Genomic DNA, 22,708 nt, shown 5'->3' on the forward strand with positions numbered 1-22,708 from the left:
GGGAGGTAGCCAGAATCTCTCTCAAAGAATTATTGTCAACAAATAGCATCGAAGCATTGGCCAAGGTGGGAAAAAGACCAAGATCACTGTCTAGGCAGTGACTCAACATGCTGAAGCCAGGAGAAGCAGCTGATACCCTCCATCCTCAGAGCCCTACTAGTTACAACCACTCATCTCCCCCTTTCATAACACCCCCCATGCAGCCTCCAGAATGGACTTCCCAAGGGTTGTCCTCCCTTAAAAGGTGGTTGGCACAGAATCTAGGGGATAACACAGGTCCTCTGGCAGCCAGCAGGGCTGTGGCTCGGAAAGTCTTCCTAAGAGAAGGCTTGGCGACCTGTCCACCTGATCTTTTCTTTCTTGCTGTTAACAGGCGAATCCTTCTTCAGAACCTCCATGTTCTGAAGAAAGTTCTGAAGAAGCTAATCCATCTTCAGAACCCCCAAGTGCTTTAGGACCTCTGAGCTGCTGATAGACAATGGTGCGGCAGAGCTTCCTCCTGTGAGTGCTCCGCCGTCCTAAACTGAAGTTGACAAAGGGGTCAGAGAATGAGTTTATTCCCAGAAAGAAAATGAAGCCGAGTCTCAGTGCACTGCATTCATGGAGCTGACCGTCCTCCACTAAGGTAGGAGAAGGACCTATCAGTGACACCTTGCATGTGAAGGTGCCCACCCACCAGGCAGCCTCTCCCACCTAATATCCCTGGCAAATAGGACTTTGTGAGTAGCAGGTTTGAACAATGGTGAGGAGACTGGGAGACACTTGGCTGAGAAGGGCTTGATCAGTCTGAGACTCTGAAGGCAGAAGTCAGCTGCGGAATGTGTGTGAGTGGGGGAGGAAAGAGCGTGAGAGTGGGCTGAGAGGAAGCTGGTGAGGTTCTGCTGTGGTTCCTGCCACCCCACTGTCAGCAATGTTGTCTTCAGGTCTCCCGGGCTCTTTGCGCCACTTACTGATGTTAAAAAAAAAAGCAGCTGGGAGAGCCACCTCTATTAACATCTTACCTCATTTGTTCCTTCCTATCTAGCACCGCTCAGGTTGATAACTCAGCAAGGGCATGAGGGGACTTGAAGAGTTGGCAAGAGTTCTAAGATACTGGAGAGGGGTACAAAATGGAATCGATGCTTATACAATTATTATTCTTTTGCCAAAGATTGGCCCTGGTAATTAAAGGGGAAAAAAAAAAAAGCATGCCCTCAGTATAAATGAGATACAAGTTTGTAAGAAGGAAACATAATGGATTTGAGTCAGGCCTTAACAATGGCATGCCTGGAACCCAATCTCGGAGATTGTAACATGGCAGAAGCCACACACAACTATCTAAGCACTGCGTCCTTATTTGTGGGCATCTGTACGAAAAGCACCTTGATATAGTTATTAATGTAACAGACCACAGATGGCCAGCAGACGTCTTCTCAAGTGTTCTCGGTCAGCAGTTAGCTGCTGCTGGGAGAGAGAACAGTAGGAAGGTTTCTGAAGTTATTTTTGGTCCCCGTTGGAAAAGAAAAAAAAAAAAGGCTCTAGCTGATGAACAGCGACTGTCCTGGATGCAGGAATGAGGAGAGTCGGCCACATGCTTGGTACCTTCCATGTCTATGCTATTGGCTTTTTGGTTGGTTGTCTTCACTAGACTTGAGATGATTGGGGGCAATATTTATGCAATATCTCTGCCTTAGACCCTCCCATCACCTCGCTTTCTCAGTTTCAGAGATCAGGGTAAATGTCAGCCTTCTTTCCACCTCATTCTGTATTCCTCACCTCCCTTACTAATTCAAAAGGAGTGGACAGGTTAACTGGCTGAACAAAAAGGACCCCAAAGAGGTGGGGGCTTCTGTGAGCATCTGGCTAATTTCCTCTTAACTTTTGGAGGCTGGACATGGGAGAGAGGCAAGGGCCACCCTAGGACAGAGGTGGACGGGAGTATGGGAGCTGAAGGCTCTGTGGAAGGCATGATGACCATGCTGGGTGGGTGGGGACCGAGGCTGGGAACCCTTGGGCTATCCCCTGAAGGCCCCTCTAGAACACAGTCCAGGTGTGGATCCCATCTGAGACGCTTCTCTGCTCCAGAACTATTGCTACTCAGGGCACAATGAGGTCCTCAGACCCAAAGCCTGCTCTCGCCTTGGAGGGGCAGGAAGACTTGGATAAGGATGCTAACCCAAGAGTCCCTGCCATCCCAACAGTTTCTAGAGGGTTCTGACATCATAGAAATGTAACACTGTTCCTCTTGCTTATAAAATCTAACACTGGCTTAGACATTCTGGACTCTCGGTGAGGGTTCCAGCATCTGAAGCCCCTCAGTTCCCTTCCAGGATGAGAAGCCCACCCAGGGGGGCCTTCACTTCTCACCACGTGGGCCAATGAGGGGTTTTGCCTTGCAGAAGGACTAAGATGTGAGGAGTGGTGGGGAAATGTGGGTCACTTTTAAGGCAGACTGTTTGGTTGTGTGGGGGTTTTTCCTAACCTAGTCCTACCACCTTGGGGTCCTCAATGTATAGGATAGAGCAGCTGGAAAAGTAGCAGCAAGTGTGGTCCCAAGGCAAGACGTGGGGGATGTGAGGGATATTATGGCCTCAAGCCGGGGGCAGTTATAATACCTTGACATTGCAATCCTAAGCCATTTCCAGCTTGGCCTCGAACCCTGGGGGCTTCGCATACCTTGGATTCTTTACCTCTTCCTCGGGTCCTACTTCCCTAGAAGGGAGGTGATCAGAGACCATTTCACTTCCAATCCCAAAGGACTGCACACTCAGGCACACCTTACGCATTCTATAAGCCTCAGGGTGTGAGCTACCTTGGCATTTAACACTTGGTCTTAGCAGTTTCTGTAACTCTCTTTCTCCCAAGGACAGTGTTGGTTAAGAGCCTGGGAGAGGAAGGATTGAGTCTGTCCCAGTCTTTCTCTGCTCAGTCTCCAAAACTGCCCTCCCACGGATGTTTGCATGGGTGCGTATGCATGCATGCGTACTAACCACAGATGGGCACACTCCTAGATACAGAATATGTTTCTCGCTGTGGTCATGTGACAAATGGTTAGAATTTTAGGAGGCTCAGGTACTGCACGCTCTAAGTGCAATCTTTCTAAGACTTTGAGATGGGATTCCATTCCATCATTCAACATGGCGAGACTTGGTTCACACGCCCACTCTACGCGTCCTTCCTGGGTGAAATTAAAGGCAGACCGGTTGGGTGCTAAGGATCCCTGGTGTGGAGAGGCCATTCCGTTGAGCAGCTGACTGTGAAATCAATACCAAAGGGAGGCGGGTCCTGGCGCTGGGAATTCTTTGACAGCTCCTTGTCCTTCCTTAGCCGTGGCTGTATCCTCGGAGGTCTTTCCGGCTGTGTTCTTGGGCCTGGGGGTCCCGGCAAGCACAGTCACCCTGTAGGTCACAAGACATGGGGAAGGGTGTGACCTGCAGAGAGAAAGGCAGGAGAGGTGAGCCAGGTGCTTGGGGCTGAAACAGAAATTTCTAGAGAAGCAGTGCAGGGCAGAGGGTTCATCACTGGATGTTGGGGGCAGCAGAGTCAAGCTGAAGTCATGACTCTGCTTCTTGCTAGCCTTATGATAACTTTTATTAGGATCACCATGGTCATTATCATAGCTGTTTCCATCTTCAGGGGCATGTATTACAGGTCAGGCAATGTGCTCAATGCTTTACAACCAGGAAAGAGCTGAATTCTTCAACAACTCTGTAAAGTGAAAGTGAAGTCTCTGAGTTGTGTCCGACTCTTTGCGACCCCATGGGCTATATATCAGACTCCTCCATCCATGGGATTCTCCAGGCAAGAGTACTGGAGTGGGTTGCCATTTCCTTCTCCAGGAGATCTTCCCGACCAGGGATTGAACCCAGGTCTCCCGCATTGTAGGCAGACGCTTTACTGCCTGAGCCACCAGGGAAGTCCAACTCTGTAAGATAGGCACTAAAGCAACCGCCCTTTTACAGGTGGAGAAACTGAGGCTCAAAAAGGGGCAGGCATTTGCCCAAAGTGGTGGTGGTAGTGTTTAGCTGCTTCAGCCGTCTCCAACTTTTTTGCAAGCCTATGGACTGTAGCCCACCAGACTCCACTGTTCATGGGATTTCCCAGGTAGGAATACTGGAGTGGGTTGCCATTTCCTTCTCCAGGGGATCTTCCCAACCCAGAGGTCAAACCAACGTCTCTTGTGGCTCTTGCATTGGCAGGCAGATTCTTTATCACTGAGCAACCAGGGAAGCCCAAATGAGTAAGTGACAAATCCAGTATTTTAAAGTAAGGCAAGCCACGCTGTGAAATCAGTGGAATAAGACCTGCCTTGCATTGTGGACTCTGAGGGCTGAATGAAATCATGGGCGAAAAGTTGTCATGTACCACATGAGTGTTGGTTAATAGACTTGTACAATGGAATATCTAGCTTCTAGGACTGTTGAGGGGATCCACTGATATAAAAGATGCAATGATGTCTTTTAGGAAAACCTAACTCTCTGCACATATTGGTAATTTTGATTTGGGGATGATGAAAATAACAAAAGCTTTTTCCGGCAAGCTCAGACCACCTTCTAGGACAGCGGTCCCCAGCCTTTCTGGGATCAGGGACCGGTTTCGTTGAAGACAGTTTTTCCATGGACCAGGGGCCGGGGGATGGTTTGGGGATGATTCAAGCGCATTACACTTAATGTGCCCTTTATTTCCATTATTATTACATCAGCTCCACCTCAGATCATCAGGCATTAGGTCCCAGAGGTTGGGGACCCCTGTTCTAGAGCACCCGAAATCCTGGTGGGGAACATTTCACAAAGAGATTTTTTTTTTTTGCAGAAAATTAGGTCAAAGGATCCTAGGAGCAGATTTTAGCATAAGAAAAAGTGAGGGGTGCACAACGTGACAATTTGATATATGTAAAGATTACAAAATTGGAGAGGCCCAACTTTCATTTCCCAGCCCATCCCTTCACATGCTTTGTGACCTTGGGCTGGCCTTCCTTTCTAGAAACTGTGAGAAAGAGCCCAGCAGAGTGAACGTCCTCCCCACACGGCAGAGGATCTGTCTTTGCAAAGAGCACAGTGCGGTCCCTGCTTGAGCCCCAGCCTGGGCTGACGCGAGTGGATTTCACCTCATTGCATCATGACATTTGCATAGAACTTTCCCTAGAGGGTCCCCCATCTGCGCAGATGGATTTAATGACCTCATTCGCCTCCTGCCTGGGCAGGGTCTCGAGTGCTCACAAGGCTCAGAGCGCATCTTTGTCCCTCTGGCTGTGGGCTCATTCTCCTGAACACTTTTTCTCCCCGCTCTGTGCCTTTCTTTCTTCCCTCTTTGCCTCCCCAGCCTGCACCTTCTCAGTAATTTAAAAGTGTAGGAATGAACAGGAGGATTGATGTAGAAGGCCCAGCTCTCTCACCTAACTGAGGTGTGACCCTGAACAGGTAACAATTTCTCTGAGCCTCAGTGATCCCTCCTAGAGGGGGAGAGGCGAACGCATGCCCCTCCAGCGGTGGTGACGAGGGGTAATGAATTAGCCAATAAAGTGAGCACAGCGAGCAATGCCTGCTGCATGCCCGGCGTGCCTCCTCCTTGGTAAGCAAGGTGGGGACTGTGTCAGCCTTGCTCACTCGTGTGCCCCCAGCGTCTAAGCTGTAGAATACGAATGCGGGTGTGTTCACCTCGCCCTCTCTCTGACTCACTGCAGCAGGGCTGGTGCAACGCCTAGCTTCTCTTTTCAGTTCCAGCTCACGGGTGTGGGATGCCCTGGTGAGCATCCCCACAGCTACCACTTCCATGGAGAGGCTGCCTTGCTGCTTTCAGCTGCTCACGATGCCTGATTCCAGGACACTCCCCAGCCTCCACGCGTATGCAGGGGCCATACCGTTTCCATCTAGAGTGTTCTTCGGCAACTTCTTCACTGCCCCAAGAATCAGAGAACGTTAGACTTGAAAGAGACCTAGAGAAAATCCTCCAAAGTGGGGAGACTGAGGGCAGAGCCACATCCAGATCTAACAGCTAAGGTCCAGTGGGGAGACCCTGTGAGCAGAGAGGCCTGGATTAGTATCCTCTCTTGCCTCATACTCGCTGAACAAGTGTGGGAAAAACCCCTTCGCTGCCATCACCTTGAATTTGTGCATCTAGAAAACGGTGATTAAAAAAAAAAAAAATTACAGTAAGTCCTCTCCATACAAATGAGTTCCATTCCCAGAGCACGTTTGTTAAGTCCAATGTGACCCTAAGTCCAATAAAATTAGCCTAGGTACCCAATTAACACAGTCAGCTATATAGTACTGCGCGTAATAGGTTTATAATACTTTTTGCACAAATAATACATAAAAAACAAACACAAAATGAAAACATTTTTAACCCTACAGTACAGAACCTTGAAAGGCACCATCGTACAATGACTGAAATACAGGGCTGGCATGGCGTGAACAGGCAAGAAGAGTCACTGCCTGGAGGGAGCACTGAAGGTCCATCAGTGATCAGAGACGGCGGAGGAGGGCAATCTCACTCACGCCCGACGTCGATGGCACAGGTTCCAGTTCCTCGCTGGAACCAGACGCACGTTCCCATCTTTGCAAGTTTGCGCCTTGACGGTTCGTATGCAGGCGGTTGGGAAAGATGCAAACCCTCCCAGCACGTGGTCTGACACTCGGGTCGCCCACTGCTGAGTTGGCCTCCCGCAGGCTCGTACTGCCTGCCTGTACGACACCCTTCCTGCCTTCCTCCTCCCCGGCCTGAGCGGCCTGTTTCCCCCGGAGCCGTCCCGTCCTCTTGCCCTTGCCCTCGTTCAAACGTTAGGATGCCCAGTGACCGCTCCTGTCTCCCGCACCGTGGGTTCCCTCTGTCCCTCTCCCCACTGGGCTCCACGGTTCTTTCGGGACAGCCTCACATATGGTTCCTCTCTCCTGCTTCCTGTTGTACCTCGCCCAGGCAAACGTGCAACAGATTCTGTCTCTTAGGATAAGACACAAAGTCCTCAGAGAGAGTTCAAGGCCTTGCCTGATCTCCACACCCTTCTTAGACCTCATCTGGTTCCCTTCATCCCCTCACTCTCTGAGGCTTGTTTGTCTCCTGTTTCCTCAAAGACGCCAGGTGTTTTCCTGCGTTTGAGTCTTCAGCTGTTCCTGTTCCTCCCCGCTCCTGCTCTTCCCTGGCCAGCTCGTCTTCATCCGCCAGGCCTTACCGCAAGCACTGCCTCCTGCCTCCTTGGTCTGACCAAAGACGGGGCCATCACGCTCCTCCCGTTCCCTAGCCTTCTATCCCTGCCCCATTCTTGGACCGAATCACGTCTGTGCCTGTATGCCTGTGCCGTCTGGGCAGGGGCTATGGCAGTGTGGTGGTTGTTTTTTAATATGTATTATTTGGCTGTGCTGGGTCTTAGCTGTGGTATGTGAGATTGTTTAGTGGTGACACGTGGGATCTAGTTCCCTGACCGGGGATAGTAGCCGGGCCCCCTGCATTGAGAGCGTGCAGTCTGAGCCACCGGGCGACCAGGGAAGTCCTCGTGTCTGGCTGGCCTCTTCATCTACCACGTGGCAGGCATTCAAGGGACCCATGAATGGAGGGACATAGGAAAGCACAAATACCCAGGGACAGCACCGGTCAGCAAGCCTCTGCTCTTGCATTCCTGTGCTGCGTAACTTCGTACAAGTCACCTCCCTTCTCTGCCTTCAGGGTCCTTATCTGTACACCGAGTTGATTTTAATGCTCTCTACCTTCCCTTCTGTTTGAGACTCCTTCTCAGCCCGAGAAAGGTGGAAGGCGAGGCCCTGTGCAGAAAAGACCAGGAAACGCTGCCCTTCTCCACAGCTTATGTCTTGCACGTCCCCCTTTCTGCCACCCCAGTCCCAGGAGCTTCTCCAGAGTTATCAGCCAGCAGGACCCTGTGATGCCAGGGAGCTTCGCAGGCCCGTGTGGGCACCCTGGCTGTGTGGGACGTGGCGTGAGCACACGCTTTCCTCCTGGCCTGGCCCAGGGAGTTTCAGCGTTCCCCTAAAGACATGGGTCTGCATCCGCAGGGAACGGACCTTAGTCAGAACACAATGAAGTCTAGAAGGTTTGGTCTCAGGGGGACGATCAGGGATGCTCCTTGTGCCCTTCCATGCTTGTAAACGCAGGTGCACTGATGGAGCCCTTGCTAGGGGCCTGGGAGCACCCCGCTCGACCTTCAGCAGGTCCTTGGTAACCGTGGAGCTGGACTCCCCATCGGTCAGACAAGGGGTCTGGTGAGGACCAGTGGAGCAATGCCACCTGCACACCAGCCCGTGGAGGTCCCGGTGCGGAGGACAAGCCCGGTATCTCGCCCTTCTTCTCGCCTCTCCGTGACCTGCCCGTTCAGAGCCTGCCTTGGGGGGTCTCTTCTGCCCACAGGCGTCCTTACTGACCGGGCATCTACAACTCGTGAGGGAAGGTGGAGCTCGCCAACCCCACCTGCTCCCCCAGGTTCCCCAGGTCTGAGCTGGAAGAGACACGCCCAGGTCTGGTCCACGGCCGCGTGCACACACACGCAGGTACTGCCTGAGGCCGTCCGTGGGCAGGATGATTCCCACGTGGCTCCACCCAGTCTCGAGAGGCTGCTGTCCTTTAGCTACCCAGCTTACAGATGGTAAAATAGAGGCCTCAGCCTGTCTCAAACCTGCCCTGGACCTCACGGCCTGTCAACCGGGTAGATGCTGCAGGATTTTAAGCCCCCACCCTGGACACCGAGAGCTGTCGGCAAGCCAGAACAAGAGGGGGAAGGTAGCTCTCCATCCCCCATCCTGGCTGAGAGCTGTGGGGTCTGTTTAATAGTCACTCGCCTTCTACCTCTTATTATGTGCCGGGCGCCCCGTTACTCACCCTTCCCAGCAGCTCTTCTCACAATCCTCGTTTTACATCTTAGAGGAAATGAAGATGTGAAAAGGTGAATCACTTGTCTGGCAGGGTGCCTTGGACCCACACCCCCATTTGTAACCGCTCCCCGGCACCATTCCCCCCAAGAGGCAGGTAGGGTAGGAGGCAGGGTCCCCTCTCACAGAGGAAGAAGCTGAGGTCTGGAGAGAAGAGTCCCATCCCGATAAAGCTGGCTCCAAGCCCGATTCCCAGATGCCCGGATTCCCCGAGCAGCTTTCCACCTTCTCCCCCGGATGGCCTCCCAAGCAAACCTACCACCCACGGCATCAAGGCCTCGGCGGCCAGTTTACATTTGGGATTCCCAGCACTGTGCAGCTAGTCTGTCCCATAAATGGCTTGGCCACCCACTCTGGGATTCTGTCAACAAGCCCAGGTCGGTGATGGAAGGCCAGGGTTCTTGCTTTTCCCTCTAGGCTCAGCACAGGGGTTTCAACCCGTGGGTGAGCTGCCCAGGGTAACACCGCCACCCGCGTGTGTGTGAGCGGCTCAGGAATGCAGCCTGGCCAATGCCACGGGGCCCTGGCAGAAGGGCTGTCTGAGGCTGGCTTCTGACTCACTCAACAGGGAGGTCACAGCAGAGGGTGGGTGGTGTGGGGGAGCAGGAGGCATGCTGCAGGGAAGGTCAGAGAGCCTGACTGTCCACCCGCCCACGGCAGGGCCCTGGGCGACTTGCTTCACCACCATGAGTCTCTGGGTCGCCGGAGTGTTGATGGAGAGACTTAGTGACCTCAAGCAGACCAAGGCCTGATGCTGGGGGGCGCCTCTGTGGCTCCCTTGGGACTGTGCAGATCTGTGCCTGGCACGGGGCATGCAGCAGTCAGGGCATGCCAAAGCTTGTTTAGACGCGGGTAAGTGGAGGAGAAAACAGAAAGCGTGGGTCACGTGGAGGAATGCACCAGGTCAGACAAGGGGACGTGGGTTTGATCCCTTGTGTTGTTAGCGGTGTAGCGGTGTGTGCTGGTGAAACGCTAGCAGGCAAGTGACTTCTTTGTGGGGCGGGGGATTCAGTTTGCCTATCTATACTACAGAAGAAGTAACAGTCCTGCCACGGAGAAGTATTTTGGATAAAGTATAAAATCAAGGACAGCACTTGCATAAGGCCTGGTGTAGAATTCGTGCTCAGTGAAGGATGGCGTTGACAGTGGTGGTGATGTGGTAATGGCATTGGTGGTGGCTGAGATGATCGTCATTCCAGGGGGATAGAAAGGCCTGCTTCTTTTCATAGGATCGAGTTGAAATGAGTGTTGAATTCACCCACAGGAAAAAAAAAAAAGTCAAAGTTACACCCCAGGTGAGGGAAATCCTAACACTCCAGAAACCAGTGGGGGGAAGAATTAGTCTATTTGGCTTAGTCATTTGCCTACTGTGTCTGACTCATCTTCCTAGTTGAGCACATGTGTTCCCTCTTCCAGGAAGCCTTCTAGGATTCTCTCGGCTGGTTCAGTGTTTAAAATCATTGACTACTCCCATTGCCCCCTAGAGAAAGTTCAGATTCCCCAGGGTGGCTTACAGAAGCCTTGCTCATGCCTGCAGGTTCACCTCTCACGCCTTCATCTCTTGCACTGTGCTCCGGCCATTTTCAGGGAATCAGAGTTTCCTGACTGTGTTCCCTTGTTCTGGGCTTTGCACAGACTCTGCCCTCTGCCAGGAACACGCTTCTCTCTCATCTTTCTCCCTGGCCTTCCCCTCACTACTTTTACCCAGGTAAGACCTGCTGCGACTTCCCCGTCTCACCCTTAACGTTGTCTTCTCTGAGAAGCTCTGGCGATTTGCCTTAGTTGTTGTATCTCCATTAGAATTTCCTGGACTCTCAGCGCCTGCCCACAGGTCCCCATGACCACACGGCTGGGCCTGGCCCATCTGCTCATGGCCTAGCAGTATCTATCACATAGCAGGGTCTCAGCAGTAGGGGACATGGGAATTTGGGATAGAACAGTGACTAAAATAAATGCACCTTCTCACTCTCATGAAATTTTCCTTCCAACAGCAGGAGGTATAGAGATAGCCAGGCAATGAATAATCCATACATTCTTACAATATGTGCCAAAGTGATGCGTGTTATGGAAGGAAGGAAGACATGGAAGCCAAGGTCAACAGGTGCAGAAGGGCCAGAGGTGACGGAAGGTGGGTGGTCAAGGTGGGTCACGTTGAGCACACAGCACTTGGCCAAGAGACCTGGGGTGAGTCATGAGGATGAATGGAGAAGAATGTTCTTGGCCAAAAGAACAGCTCGTGGTGAAGGCTGGAAGGTAGGAGGTTGCCTGACCTGTGTGCAGGGTGGCAAGGAGTCCAGAGGGCTGGAGTGAAGTGGAGGACAGCACCGATGGGGGGTGGGGGGTGAGGTCTGGTGTGGGCAGAGCACCCAGGGCCTGGCAGGCTGTTGGGAGGACCGGTGTTCACTTGGGGAAGTGGAGAGGTACAGAGGGCCGTGCACAGAGATGCGATGCCAACCTGACTCCTTTTCAGAGGACCACTCAGGTTGCTAAGCTGAGACGACTGCTTCCCATCTAAAGCTTCTGACTGTCTTCCCCTATCTTACAGAATCACTAGCCTCCTTAGACCAATGAGCTCCACTGGGGTTTCATGCCCTTCCTCAAGCAAGCAGCTTTTCACTTAGATTTGAGCAAATACAGGTGGCAACCCTACGCTTCATGCCATCAGTTAGGCATGTCATCCTGTGCTGAGACACGCTCCTGGGACCAATTTTTTTACTCTCCCCTGGCCCCCTGACCCTGATTAACCTTCAAGTTCTTGCTCAAGGACCACCTCACTCAGGAAGGCACATGGAGAGTCCTTAGCCATGAATCTAATCCAAACATCAGGAGATAAAAACTCAAGGCAAGCCCGGCCTGGCCATGGCTGCAGAGCTGAGCTGTAGAGTTGGGACCACACCGCAGCTCCCCAGACATCTTCCAGAATCAGTCTCTTAGCAGCCAACCAAAACATGACCATCACCACCATTCCAGCCCACCACGCCTTGGAAAACACTGGTATGTCAAGCACTTGAAGGTTATTTCTCCTTCCTCCCTTATACCCTGCTACACATGTGTACCTAGAATGAGTCCAATTAGAAATAATGGCTGTTTGTCGTTGGTGTGGGGCAAAGCTGTTGAAGCAACCACCCTGGAGATCTGCTCTGTATTCTAGACTCCTCGTGGCTCCAATAAGAAAATACCGACCTCGCAGTGCACACAGGTGCCTGGGTAGGAGGCTGGGCATGCCTGGCAGGCGGAGTTTCCTTTGACAGTCCCGCACTCGTCCTGTCTCGTCTTCCAGCAGGGCCCAGGTCACCCCACAAGGCAGATGAGGGGAACAGCTGGGTCTATACAGACAAGCGAGGGGGGACGCTAGAGGGAGCAGACAGACATCCTTCTGGCTGAAGTGACGGGGAGGCCCCAGCTCCAGGGACCAGAAGGAGGTTTTAGGTGGAGAGTAGGAGGAAGGAAGAGCAGGAGAAGGCATGGAGTGCTTCCCCCGGGGGCTGGAGTTCCAGGACCCCAGTCCAGGAGGACCAGGATGCAACAGGAAAGGGACCCCAGGAAGGGCACGGTGCGAGCCCAGAGCAAGCGGACGTTCAGAACAAGGGTCAGAGGCAGGGGCTGCATGACTTGGAATCACAGCCTTTGTGTCTCAGCTCCACCACTTACCAGCTGTGTGACCTCAACCTGTCTAAGCCTCAGTTGTACCATCTGTACGGTGAGGATGAAAAGGACCGTGCCTACAGCGGGGCCGCTGTGCTGATGAAATAAAATGACACGCGGGAGAAAAGGTGGCACTGTGCTTGGTAGACAGTAAGCTCTCGAAACACAGTAGCTACTATCTGTCATTTGCTTGGTGTCAGGAAATCCTAAATCCTACACAGAGGTCCACCACCTTGTATAAGTGATTCCACCTCTCTGGGTCTCAGATGTGGGCCTTGTTGGACGGTTCTGGAGTCTAAACGGAATAATATGCACAGATATGCTAACCCATGGCCAAGCACATGGTAAGCGCTTGATTACGGTCACTTTGGAAAGTGCAGGGAGTCTGTCTATGCTGTCAATGAGATTCTGAGCACCAGGCTGGGAGTTTAGGGGCAGGGGACTTGCCATGAGGTGGAACCGGGGCCATGAGTACAGGCGGGGGTGAACTAGGCCAGCAGGTGAGAGATGGGAGTGGTATGGGGGCATCTGGCCAGCCTCTGGCCCCTCTCCTGCCCCGAGAGGCTTCCTGCTATGGAAGCTGCAGACAGAAAGGCAGGACGTTTTTGTGCTCAGGGGAAACTCCTGTCTGGGCAGTCAAGGATGACTGGCAGGGCTGGGAGTCTCCGCTATTCCCCACCCTGAGGAAAGCTGCTTTTTGCCTTGTCAAAGTGAGCGGGAAGGGGTCCCAGACCCAAGGCTCCCTGGCATTCTGGGTCCACAGCGAAATGTCTCCAGCTGGACCAGGTAGGGTCACGCCCAGGTGCGCTGAGGACAGGTTCTGCTAGCCGCCGCCCCCGCCTCCCTCTTCTGCGGCGCAGCCCCTGCAGCAGAACAAGCCAGGCTTGGGACTTAGAAGGAACTGAGTTCGACTCTGGCCCGTGGCGCTTGCAGCCAGTAAACTCTAGCAAGTCCTGTAAGTACTCGCTAAGCCCGAACTTAAGGGCTTCCCTGCTGGCTCAGCTGGTAAAGAATCTGCCTGCAATGCAGAGGCCCGGGTTCGATCCCTGGGCTGGGAAGATCCCCTGGAGAAGGGAATGGTTACCCACTCCAGTATTCTTGCCTGGAGAATTCTACAGACTGAGGAGCCTGGTGAGCTACGGGCTACAGCCCATGGGGTTGCAAAGTCAGACTTAATTGAGTGACTAACACACAAGCCCAAACCGGTTCCCAGTGCCCTGCCGGGGTTGGGACGGTAAGGGAGGATGCGTGTCTGACGTGTGGCAGTTCACTAACAGGCGTCCTGTCTTATCATCTTCTGTCTCTAAAAAGCAGCCACTGCAAGGACAGTTGGCTGGAGATGAGAGAGCAGAGGGTTTCAAGAAGTTGGAGTTTATGTAGAAGTTAGATTGGGGAATTTAAACTGTAGGAGTATGACTTTAATTTGCATCACCTTTGTTCTCCAGAAGTCAGACTTCAGGAGTCTCACATCTGAAGAGACGTCCAGACACTTCTGAGCATGCAATAACTACGGTAAAGCCACCCTCACTATGACAGAGGCCATCAGGCGCTCTAATCCACAGGTGAAGGTCACACAGACTTCCCACAGCTCTCCCCATTCTCCTCCCAACCACCATGCACCTGCACCAGGAAAGTTCCTACTCACTCTTCAGGTCTCAGTGTAAACCTCTCTTCCTCGGGAACGCTTTCTCTGACCTTCACACTGTTCTCCAAATGAGCCCCCACCTTCCCTTCACTGTCTCTTCTTCAAAGGTCACTAAATACATAGCTCTCTACCTCAGTGGGGCTTTCCTGGTGGCTCAGCAGTAAAGAATCCACCTCCCAAGTGGGAGATGTGGGTTTGATCCCTGGGTTCCAGATGATCCCCTGGAGAAGGAAACGGCAACCCACTCCAGTATTCTTGCCTGGAGAAACCCCATGGATAGAGGAGCCTAGCGGAATACAGTCCATGGGGTTGCAGAAAAGTCAGATGCACCTGAGTGACTAACAGCAGAAACATACCTGACTGCTCATAATCTGGCCCCCCCGACAGACCACGAGCTCCACAAGGGCAGGGATGGCGCTGGACTCTGCCCTGTGGCCAGCCCATAGAGCTGCTCCACGAACACACATCTCCTTTCAGGGAGGAAGCGTGCTCACCTACATTCCATAGCCGTGGCCAACAGGAAGATAGTAAAAACATGGAAGAAGGTAGTCTTTTAACACAAAAAGCTAAAATTACATTCATAATGTAGATAGAAAAGGGGGGAAAAAGGACGAGGAAACATATTCAGAACTAGCAAGAGAATAGACTCTGGGTCCTTGATTCAAGAGACAACACTCATCTCTGAGCCCTGGAGCCTGAAACTGCTGCAGCTGAACCTAGGACAGAAAGAGCGAGCCAAAAGGACCACTTGAGGTATACTATCTATATATTCAAGTGACTGTAATAACCTGGAATCCGCACCTGAGCCTGAATTACGACTGCATGTCCCTACCATGCATTCTAGAAATAACAATCTGTTTAAGAAAGTTTCCCAATAAAATTAGTTTTTATATTTTAATGTGTGAGTTTTAAATTTTAATATTTTAGTACCTAAGTTATAGTTGTTAGGAAAATTCTTTCAATCAGAGCTGCTGTTTTTCTAGCTGATGGTGTCAGATGAATAACATGTCATAATTCTACACAAGCTTCATTGTCTATTCACTGCCAAAGTGGCTGACTCCAAGGGAGTAAAAGAGACACAGTGTATTCATTTGGCATCAGGAATGGAGAGGCTTCAAAATACTCAGACCTGGAGGGGGCATTGAAATGGAGGATGAGTAGGACATGGAGCTCACCTTCTCCCACCAAACACTGCAAACACATCTACAAGGAGAACCATTCACACGGAACAGCTGCTGAATGCCGACAGGACCTCAGACTTCCAAAGAGACAGGAAAACCACCTCGTAACCAGGTAAGACAGAAGGAGAAAGAAAAGGAAGGAATCTGAACGGGCCTGCGCCCCAGGGAGGGAGCTCTGGAGGAGGGAAGGTTCCTGCACCCAGGGGTGTCTCCTCACCAGTGGGAAGGTCAGACTGGATGGAAGAGGAGCTTCCGAGGAGACACAGCACCTCGCTGGCTCCCAGGCCGAGGCATTCCTCTGTCCGTGCGGGGGGCGCTGGGTGCAGAAGACGAGGCTTCCGGGGGCGGACCCAGGGAGAAGAACGCGGTTGGCTGCGCAGAAGAGCCTGAAAAGTCTAGGCTGTGGCAACCAAGGGTGTACCTGGAAGAAGCCTGGGCCCACCAGCGTCAGGGCGCTGTTACTAGGGGGTGTGTGACGAGGGGGCGGGACCACCAGCAGGGCTGCTTTCCCCGCGTGGGCTCCCGGACACCAGCACGCCACCCACAGGAGCTCTGTGAGCAGGCATCCGTCCTGCCGCCACCGTGGGCCTCAGAGGTGGGCGCAGGCCGAGGCGACGAGACCCAAACCTGCTGTCCAGGGGCCTGCCAGGGGCCGCTGTCGCAAACCCCACAGCAAGGGGACAACGGCCAGTACCTGCTAAGGAAAGGGGCAGCAAGCATCCCAACTATAGACAGTCCCTCGATCCCAGAAAAGACGGCAGAGTGGAAGGAGCTGAGCTCAGGTCCTCTCGGGAAAACACCAATATCACAGCTAACTGCTGACAACCATCAATAGAAAAGACTGGAGCCTACCAAAACAGAGATTTTACAGTCTAAGAAGCAGCCACAATAAGAGCAAGAGGAAGGGCACTTCCCTGACCTGATCAAATCCCATAGCTGCTGGGCAGGTGACCTACAAACTGGAAAAGAACTATATTGCAGAGGTTCTCCCGCAAGAGTGAGTGTCCTGAGCCCTGCATCAGTCTCCCCAGCCTGTGGGCAAGGCATCAGGAAGAAGAAACCCCAAAGCATTTGGCTCGAGTGTGGGAGCTCCTTGGGACTGGGGGAAATGAAAGATTTCACTCTCGCAGGACACACAAGGTTTCACATACACTACAATCAAGACTACTCTGCCCAGTAAGGCCCTCATTCAGATTCAACAGAGAAATCAAAAGTTCTGCAGACAAGCAAAAGCTAAGAGAATTCAGTACCACAAATCCTAAAGGAACTTCTCTAGGTAGGAAAGAAAAGGCCACAACAAGAATCAAGAAAATTACAAACAGGGAATTCACCAGTAAATGCAAACATAAAGTTAGGAAATCATCCACACACAAATATATATAAAAACCAGCGATCATGAGAAGAAGAGAGTACAGGTACAGGATATTAGAAATGTGTTTGAGAGATCAGCAACTGAAAACAATCTGGTACATATATAGACTGCTATATCAAAATCTAACGGGAGCCACAAACCAAAAATCTACAGCAGATACACACAATAAAGAAAAAGCAATCCAAACACATTACTAAAGATAGGCATCAAATCACAGGAGAAGAGGAAAAAAGACCTTCAAAAATACCCAAAACAATTAACAAAATGGCAATAAGAATATTCATATTGATAATCACCTTAACTGTAAATAGATTAAATGGTCTAACCAAAAGACACAAATTGTCTGAATGGATATAAAAACAAAACCTATGTATATATTGTCCAAGAGACCCACTTCAGATTTAGGGCCCTATACAGACTGAAAGAGAGGGAATGGAAAAAGGTATTCCATGCAAATGGAAATCGAAAGAAAGCTGGAATAGCAACACTCATGTCAGACAAAACAGACTTTAAAATAAAGACTAGTACAAGAGACAAGGAAGGACTCTACATAATGATCAAGGGATCAATCCAAGAAGATATAACAATTATACATTTATATGCACCCAATATAGGAGTCCCTTAATATATAAGGCAAGTGCTAACAGCCAGGAAAGGAGAAATAGACACATTAATAATGGGTGACTTTAATACACTACTCTCATACATGGACAGATCATCCAGACAGAAAATCAAGAAGAAAACACAGGCCTTAATTGATATTTATAGAACATTCCATCTGAAAGCAACAGAATACATTTTTTTTCTCAAGTGCATGTGAAACATTCTCTAGGATGGATCACATCTTGGGCCACAAATCAAGCCTTGGTAAATTTTAGAAAATTGAAATTAAACATCTTTTCCAACCACAATGCTAGGAGTTAGACATCAATTACTAGGGGGAAAAACTTTAAAAACACAAACACATGGAGACTAAACAATATGTTACTAAACAACCAATGGATCATTGAAGAAATCAAGAAAAAAAAAATACCTAGAGACAAATGACAATGAAAACATAACAATCCAAAACCATCGGGACGCAGCAAAACCATTTCTAAGAGGGAAGTTTATAGCAATACAATCCTACCTCAGGAGACAAGAAAAATTTCAATAAACAACATAGCCTTATACCTAACCTTATACCTTGTACCTCTTATACAACTAAAGAGGAACAAACAAAATTCCAAGATAGCAGAAGGAAAGAAATCATAAAGATTGGAGCAGAAATAAATGACATAGAAATGAAGAAAACAGTAGCAAAGATCAATGAAACATAACGCTGATTCTTTGAGAAGATAAACAAAATTGATAAACCTTTAGGCAGACTCATCAAGAAAAAAAGGGAGAGGACTCAAATCCATAAAATTAGAAATGAAAAAGAAGTTACAACAGACATCATAGACATACAAATGACCACGGAGACTACTAGAAGCAACTACACACCAATAAATTGAACAACCTAGGAAAAAAAATGGACAGATTCTTAAAGGATACCACCTTTCAAGACTGAATCAGGAAGACATAGGAAATATGAAGAGACCAATCACAAGTACTGAAACTTAAACACAGATTAAAAAACTTCCAGCAAACAAAAGTTCAGGACCAGATGGCTTCACAGCAAACTCTATCAAACATTTAAAGAGGAGTTAACGCTTATCATTTTGAAAATCTTCCAAAACTGCAGAGGAGGGAACACTCTCAAACTCATTTTATGAGGCCATCATAATCCTGATACCAAAACCAGACAAAATACACCACACACAAAAAAAGAAAATTACCAGTCAATATCACTGATGAACATAGATGTAAAATTACTAGCAAATCAAACGCAACCACACATTAAAAGGATCATACATCATGATCAAGCAGGATTTATCCTAGGGATGCAAGGATTCTTCAATATCTGCAAATCAATCAGTGTGATACACTACATGAACAAACTGAAGAATAAAAACCATATGATCACCTCAATAGATACAGACAAAGCTTCAGACAAAATTCAACACCTATTTATGATAAAAGCCCTCCAGAAAGTGGGAATACAGGGAATTTGACTCAACATAATAAAGGCTATATAAGACAAACCCATAGCTAACATCATTCTCAATGGTAAAAAGCCAAAAGCATTTCCTCTAAGATAGGAACAAGGCAAGGAAACCCACTGTTACCACTTTTATTCAGCATAGTTTTGAAAGTCCTAGCCATGGCAATCAGAGAAAAGAAATAAAAATAATCCAAACTGGAAAAAAAGATGTGAAACTGACACTGTTTACAGATGACCTGATAATGTATATAGAAAATCCTAAAGCTGTCACCAGAAAAATACAAGAGCTAATCAATCAATGTGGTAAAGTCACAGGATATAAATGCACAGGCATCTCTCTCATTCCTATATATTAACAACAAAAGATCAGAAAGAGAAATTAAGGAAACAATCCCAATTACCATCACACCAAAAACAATAAAATACCTATGAATAAATCTACCTAAGGAGACAAAAGGCATCTACTCTGAAAATGATAAGACACTGATGAAAGAAATCAGCTATGACACAGATGGAAGATTACACTATGTTACTGGATTGGAAGAATCAATATTGTCAAAATGAATATACTAAACATCCACCCCACTGTTCACTGCAGCATTGTTTACAATAGCCAAGACATGGAAGTTATCTAATTGTCCACTGACAGAGGAAAGGATAAAGAAGATGTGGTACATATATATATAATGGAATATTACTCAGCCATAAAAAGAATGAAATAATGCCATTTGCAGCAACATGGATGGGCCTAGAGATGACCATAAGAGGTGAAGTCACACAGAGAAAGACAAATATGATATCACTCATATGTGGAATCTAATTTTTTGAAAAGATACCAATGAACTTACTCATAAAACAGGAACAGATTTACAGATATCAAAAACAAACTTATGTCACCAAAAGGGATACATGGCATGGGAGGGATAAATCAAGAGCTTGGGGTAAACACACACACTAACATACGTAAGACAGATGACCAACGAGGCTGTACTGTATAGCAGAGGGGACTCTATGCAGTATTCCGTGATAATCTATATGAGGAAAGAATCTTAAAAAAGAAGGACTGTATGTATAACTGAATCACTTTACTCTGCACCTGAAACTAACAAAACTCTGAAAACCAAATATATGCCAATAAGATTAAAATATTAAAAAAATGCTCACGTCTTATATCCTACTCATGTCAATTCCAAGACTCAGTTATAAATGAATAATTACAGTTACAGAATATGTCTGTGCAAAAATGTTCATTAGCATCATTGTCATTGTGAGAAGATGAAATCACCGAAAAGTTAAAATCAAAAGTTGGAGAGGAACAGTTTCATAAATTATTGTACATCACAACCATATACTAAGTATACTAACAATATACAGCAAAGCAAACACAACCAGTAAGCCTGGCACCTACCGAGAGATGCAGTAACAGGTCTCCAATTTGAGTGTTTCTTGGGTCTTGCCCTGTTTACCCCTTCGTTTAGAATCAGAGCATCTTTCTTAAAGGAACAATTTGTCTTAAGGACGCTGAAGTACAAAGGGGCAGGGACAGAAGCCAGGAACCTCGCTCTATCACTCACTATTCTTCCTTGGACAAATCATCCCTCCTTGATGGGTCTCAGAACCCCCATTAAGGCAATGCAAAGTCTGGACCACGTCATCACAGAGGGCTCTGTAGCCGAAATGACCATGAGTGTGCACCGCCCCCGCCAAGAACAGTTTCCCCTCTTTAAAATGAGAGAGAAGGTCAAATGATTTTTCAGCTTAGAATATAAATGCACATGAAAATAGAAACTGTTCCCGATGAACTCATTCATCACAGGAATACTTTTTAACTCACACTGGGCCAGATTGGTCACCTCTCTCCCAACTCTTGTCCCAGGCACCAAACTCTGGTTCCAGCTCTCACCAGGAGGAAAGTGGAGGTAGCCACTCCTCTGTGGGGGGGGGGGGGGGTGCACCACATCTTAACTGGATGCTCCAGTTTTACCGTAAATACTTGAATCACCTCCTCGACATCCTAATATGCTAAGGAAGAAAATGGTGACCGAGACCACACCCACTGATTTTCCAGGTGTGAACAATGAAAGACGTTATTAAATGCTTAAAGAGCACAACTTACCTTGTCAGGAACGTCTCATCTTCCATCTTCCCCTAGGCTTTAGCCTTACTCCCTAAACCTGTGCGCTCTAGGACTTCACATGCCAGCCTCCTGCCCCAGACACTTCTCCTAGCCACCTCCCTGCCCCTTCTCATCCCTCAGTGGTGTGCGTTGATGAAGATCCCGCCACAGAGTCTTCTCCAACCCTTTGCCTGGATCCTCAGAGAATTCTGTCCTTTCCTTTAAAAAGCATCGCTCTTCAACTTGCCAGCTTCCATACCTGACTCTAAGCCTTGAGGTTAAGGGACCTCATCTCCAAAGATCATCCATGAACCTCCACACCTAGTTCAGCGCTCAGCACATGATATGAGCTCAACTACTGAGTAACATGGAGAAGGAAATGGCAACCCACTCCAGTATTCTTGCCTGGAGAATCGCATGGACAGAGGAGCCTGGAGGGGCTACAGTGCATGGGGTCGCAAGAGTCAGACATGACTCAGCGTCTAAACCACCACCACCACTGAGTAAAAGAATGAAAAATACAATGCCATAGGACACAATGAAACTCGCAGGGGAATGCTGACACAGCCAGGACAATGGGTTGTCCAACACCCAGGGTTGATCCTGGGCCAGTGAGTTGGAGACGGCTGCAGAGGGGGGCGCACTGGCCTACCTACCTTTTTGGTCTTCACTGTAGAAGCGCAGCAATCTCCACCGTCATAGTTGCAGAAGGCTCGGTTGTTGATGGCATCGCAGTAATTGTCTCCCATGAAGGGCTGTACGTGAGGAGAGAGGCAGGAAGAAGGGAGGCCTGATGAGCATCCTGGAGTGAGCAGCGAATGGCTTCTCTAAATATTCAGCTGTCTCTCTTCTTCTCACAAACCTCTGAGTCAGCCTACCTGGCTTCAAATCCCTACACCCTTTTGGACAAATCATCACGTCTGCCATTTTTAAAGACTCTTAACTAGCCAAGATTTTTTCCCCACTCAACCACAGTTATGCTAGGAGACACACACTTATATGCTGGGTGTGCAAAAGCACTAGTCCTCCTGAAGCACAGGGCTCCTTTCACTTGGAGAAATAAGAAAATCTAACCCCTCCCCCTACTTTCCTGGTAGTAGATAGACAACCATAATTCACAATAAATATATATGCAAATACACTGGGAAGCTGCATGTAAACTAACAAAGAACTATAGAGACTGAATGTAAGAATTCATAGGAATTTGGTACAATGGTTGGTGTGTGATTGCGGGCACATTCTCCTCTAACACGAGAGTATAGATATACTGGACGTCACACACCTTCCATGTTGGTTTTCCCTCTTGTTCTCAAAAAAAAAAACACGTGAGGTAGGCATTGCTCTTCCCACTTTACACATTAAGACCTTGGGGCTCAGAGCAAGAAAGGGACTTGGCCATGAGCAAACTGGCAGAGGTAGAGAAGAGATTTCAATCTAAGCTGACATCTCATTTTTCTTTACCCTTCTAGGTTATATCTAGAATATGCCGATTTCTCTCTTTTCTTCCCCGTGTTTCTCCAACTCTGTGATGCTTGAAAGATGAAGAAAAGATGATAGAGTTATTACTGATCTGAACCCACAGTCAGTTTAGGGCAGAGGCAGGGGTCTCTGCAACCCCTAGCACTTGCATTTCCCACCTGAACACTTAGCATACTGTCTAACCTGGTTGGCTACTTGGTCATTTTCAGTTAAGTGGCTTATTGTCTCTGGGCCTCAGGGTTCCCAGTGGTAAAATAAAGAGGCAGGATTAGACCAGTGTTTTCTCAAAGCAATGAACATACCCCTCCCCTCATCAGAGGTAATCCTGTGTA

At 48.9% G+C, this 22,708-nt stretch overlaps 1 protein-coding gene across 1 annotated transcript in view; it reads right to left on the reverse strand.

Moving 5' to 3' along the window:
• Nucleotides 1-3,015: 3,015 nt before the first annotated feature.
• PAPPA (pappalysin 1) overlaps nucleotides 3,016-22,708 on the reverse strand; it is a 253,037-nt gene continuing 233,344 nt past the window's right edge. The window contains exons 21-22 of the mRNA XM_043927830.1: nucleotides 21,554-21,652; nucleotides 3,016-3,410 (exon numbers count right to left, since the gene is read on the reverse strand). Of these exons, the coding sequence (XP_043783765.1) occupies nucleotides 3,303-3,410; nucleotides 21,554-21,652 (207 nt within the window). The 3' untranslated portion in view covers nucleotides 3,016-3,302. The remainder of the gene's footprint in view (nucleotides 3,411-21,553; nucleotides 21,653-22,708) is intronic.

This window comes from Cervus elaphus, chromosome 16 (assembly GCF_910594005.1).
Source record: "Cervus elaphus chromosome 16, mCerEla1.1, whole genome shotgun sequence".
Lineage (NCBI taxonomy): Eukaryota > Metazoa > Chordata > Mammalia > Artiodactyla > Cervidae > Cervus > Cervus elaphus.